Genomic DNA, 2,362 nt, shown 5'->3' on the forward strand with positions numbered 1-2,362 from the left:
TGTTGGTGTAGCCGGTCCTTTAGCTAAAGCCGTTCTTCCGTGGTGAGCCTGCCAATTCCCAGACAAGGGAAAAGGACGCACGCGAGCCCCCCCACCGGCTGTCGCTATTAAACGCTGTCACGGGATTTCTAGCGTTTCTCCTGGTGCGTCTGAAGGGGTTGTTCCCCAGACCCTCTTTTATCCTTACTCACGGGGTCTCAGATGTCAATCAGGTTGGGATGATGCAATCCCTCAACCAACCCACTCTGGTCGTCCCCTGAGGGGCTTCAATGAATAGTACAGTACTCAATACACAATTCCGTCTCCAAGAGACAATAGCCGTTATCAGTGGTTCCGTCTTGCTGAGGCCAGGACACATTCCAAACCCTGTGTATTCTGGATGCCTCTCTCTCATTTCCTGGGTCCCAGACCCGAATTAATAGTGATCTTGCGATTCTCACAAAGGAGGGGGCTACTATGTACCCTTCGGTCCCTCAGAGTTGCTGCACATTCGTAACAGTACATAGGTTAGTGGTGTTAAAGGTGAGGACCAAGTGAACTCCATCTGTTCTGCCTGGATGAGGATGAGAGTAGAGATGTGGAAAATGGAAGAAATACATGAGAGGTCTCCTTCAACTCCAGCAGAGGAAAATGGTGTTTCCTAAAGAAGGCAAATATTCTGAAGGAGAACAGCTTTTCTTGAGAACGTTTGTGGAAGAAGCAGAAAAACTGAAAGAGATGGTATTCTTGCAGGAGATATGGTGGGAAGCAGCTGTTAGTCTCCATGGGGTTAACGTAGAGATTGGTGAAAAGTTTGTCTCCTGAGATGGAGATCTAGAAAAGGAAGAGGTCTCAGAAAGAGTCCAGAAGAGAAAAGAGTGAGTCAGGGAAAGGGAAAGAGAACAGGATACAGGAAGAAAGAGAGAGTGTAAAGTTAGACGGCTGCAGATTGAAGAGAATTACAGGGAATCTGGAGTAGAAATAGACCATTCAGCCCAACAGATATCTGCTGCTTAAAAAGCAGAGTAGTTCAAATGCAGGAAACCGAAATAAAAACAGAATTTCGGGAAACACACGGGTCAGACAACATTGTGGAAGAGAAACAGAGTTAATGTCTCGGGGAGAAGATTTTTCAACAGAATGAAGATGTGAAAATGTATTTGAAGGTGCAGAGAGAGGAAGTGGTACAGATAACAAAGGGAGAGAGAGGAGACCAAGAGACACTGAAAGGTGAAAATGGTGGTAGTGCTAGCTGAAAGAGGGTAGGAAATTGGATTGAGCTGTTGAGCTTCCATCTGACTGATCAACAATCCCATCTTTCCTACCTCTGGGGGAAAAAAATGCTTCTCCTCGGATTCCTATTGGATTTATTTCTGTGACAAAACATACAAAAAGTCTGAGATTTATTTCTTGCAGGCATTCATGGAAGAACAATTATGGAAATACAATAGAGTCAATGAAAAACTGCACACAGAAGATGTTGGGGTGTGCTTGACGATGGAAGCTGATTTCCTGCAACAGCACTCCTTGTAGATGTGCTCAACAGTTGGAAGGGCTTTACCTGTGATGGACTGAGCTGCATTCAATTATTTGTTACCTCACAAACAGAAACAACTCTGCCAAGTTCATTTCTAAGGAAATGCCTCAGGTCATTTTGAGCATTTTCTGTATGGTTTCAGTTCCTTTAATGTATGCAAATCTCTGGTTTTCTTTGCCTTCTGGTTAGGCTCCTGTTCTCCCATTGAGGGAACTGTACCAGGCTTGAACTGCTCAAAGTACTCAGGTGGTAGAAGAAGCGCATCATTTTATTTTCAATCAGATTTGCCCTGCAAGTTAATTTTCGTTTTGTAGTCACCAAACACAGAAAACCCTCGTCATTCTGTCTTCCAGTTGACTGAAAGTTGGTGCCTCGCTATATCAAAAGTTTTATTAGTCCAGGATTGTTTGATTACTTCCCTTTGAGAACAAACAGCTTCTTGAACAAAACCAATTCTCCGTGCTTTTCAACAGATTTTGTTGTGACACCATGTGGAAAAATATTATTGCAATCGTTCTCATATCAGGTAACGTACTCAGTGCATGTCGTGAATTTATCAAGTGATTGCAAGAATATAGAAATAGATATTACAAATGCATTCAAAGTCAAGAGTAATTATCTAAATGGACATTGAACCCATGAACACTACCTCACCACTTTTTTTATTTCTGTTTTTCTTTTGCACTACTTATTTCAACTATTTATTAGTTACATAAATACCCACTGTAATTCAGCTTTTTTCTCTATATCGTGTGTTTTATTGTACTGCTGCTGTAAAGTTAACAAATTTCAGGACATATGCTGGTGATATTAAACTAAATTCTGATTCTAAAGTATGGTATGCAG

General features: G+C 41.9%; 1 protein-coding gene across 1 annotated transcript in view; it reads left to right on the forward strand.

Annotated features, from left to right (window-relative positions):
• Positions 1 to 1,846: 1,846 nt before the first annotated feature.
• LOC132405780 (E-selectin-like) overlaps positions 1,847 to 2,362 on the forward strand; it is a 24,441-nt gene continuing 23,925 nt past the window's right edge. The window contains exon 1 of the mRNA XM_059990789.1: positions 1,847 to 2,042. Within this exon, the coding sequence (XP_059846772.1) occupies positions 2,006 to 2,042 (37 nt within the window). The 5' untranslated portion in view covers positions 1,847 to 2,005. The remainder of the gene's footprint in view (positions 2,043 to 2,362) is intronic.

Source organism: Hypanus sabinus, chromosome 16 (genome assembly GCF_030144855.1).
Source record: "Hypanus sabinus isolate sHypSab1 chromosome 16, sHypSab1.hap1, whole genome shotgun sequence".
NCBI lineage: Eukaryota > Metazoa > Chordata > Chondrichthyes > Myliobatiformes > Dasyatidae > Hypanus > Hypanus sabinus.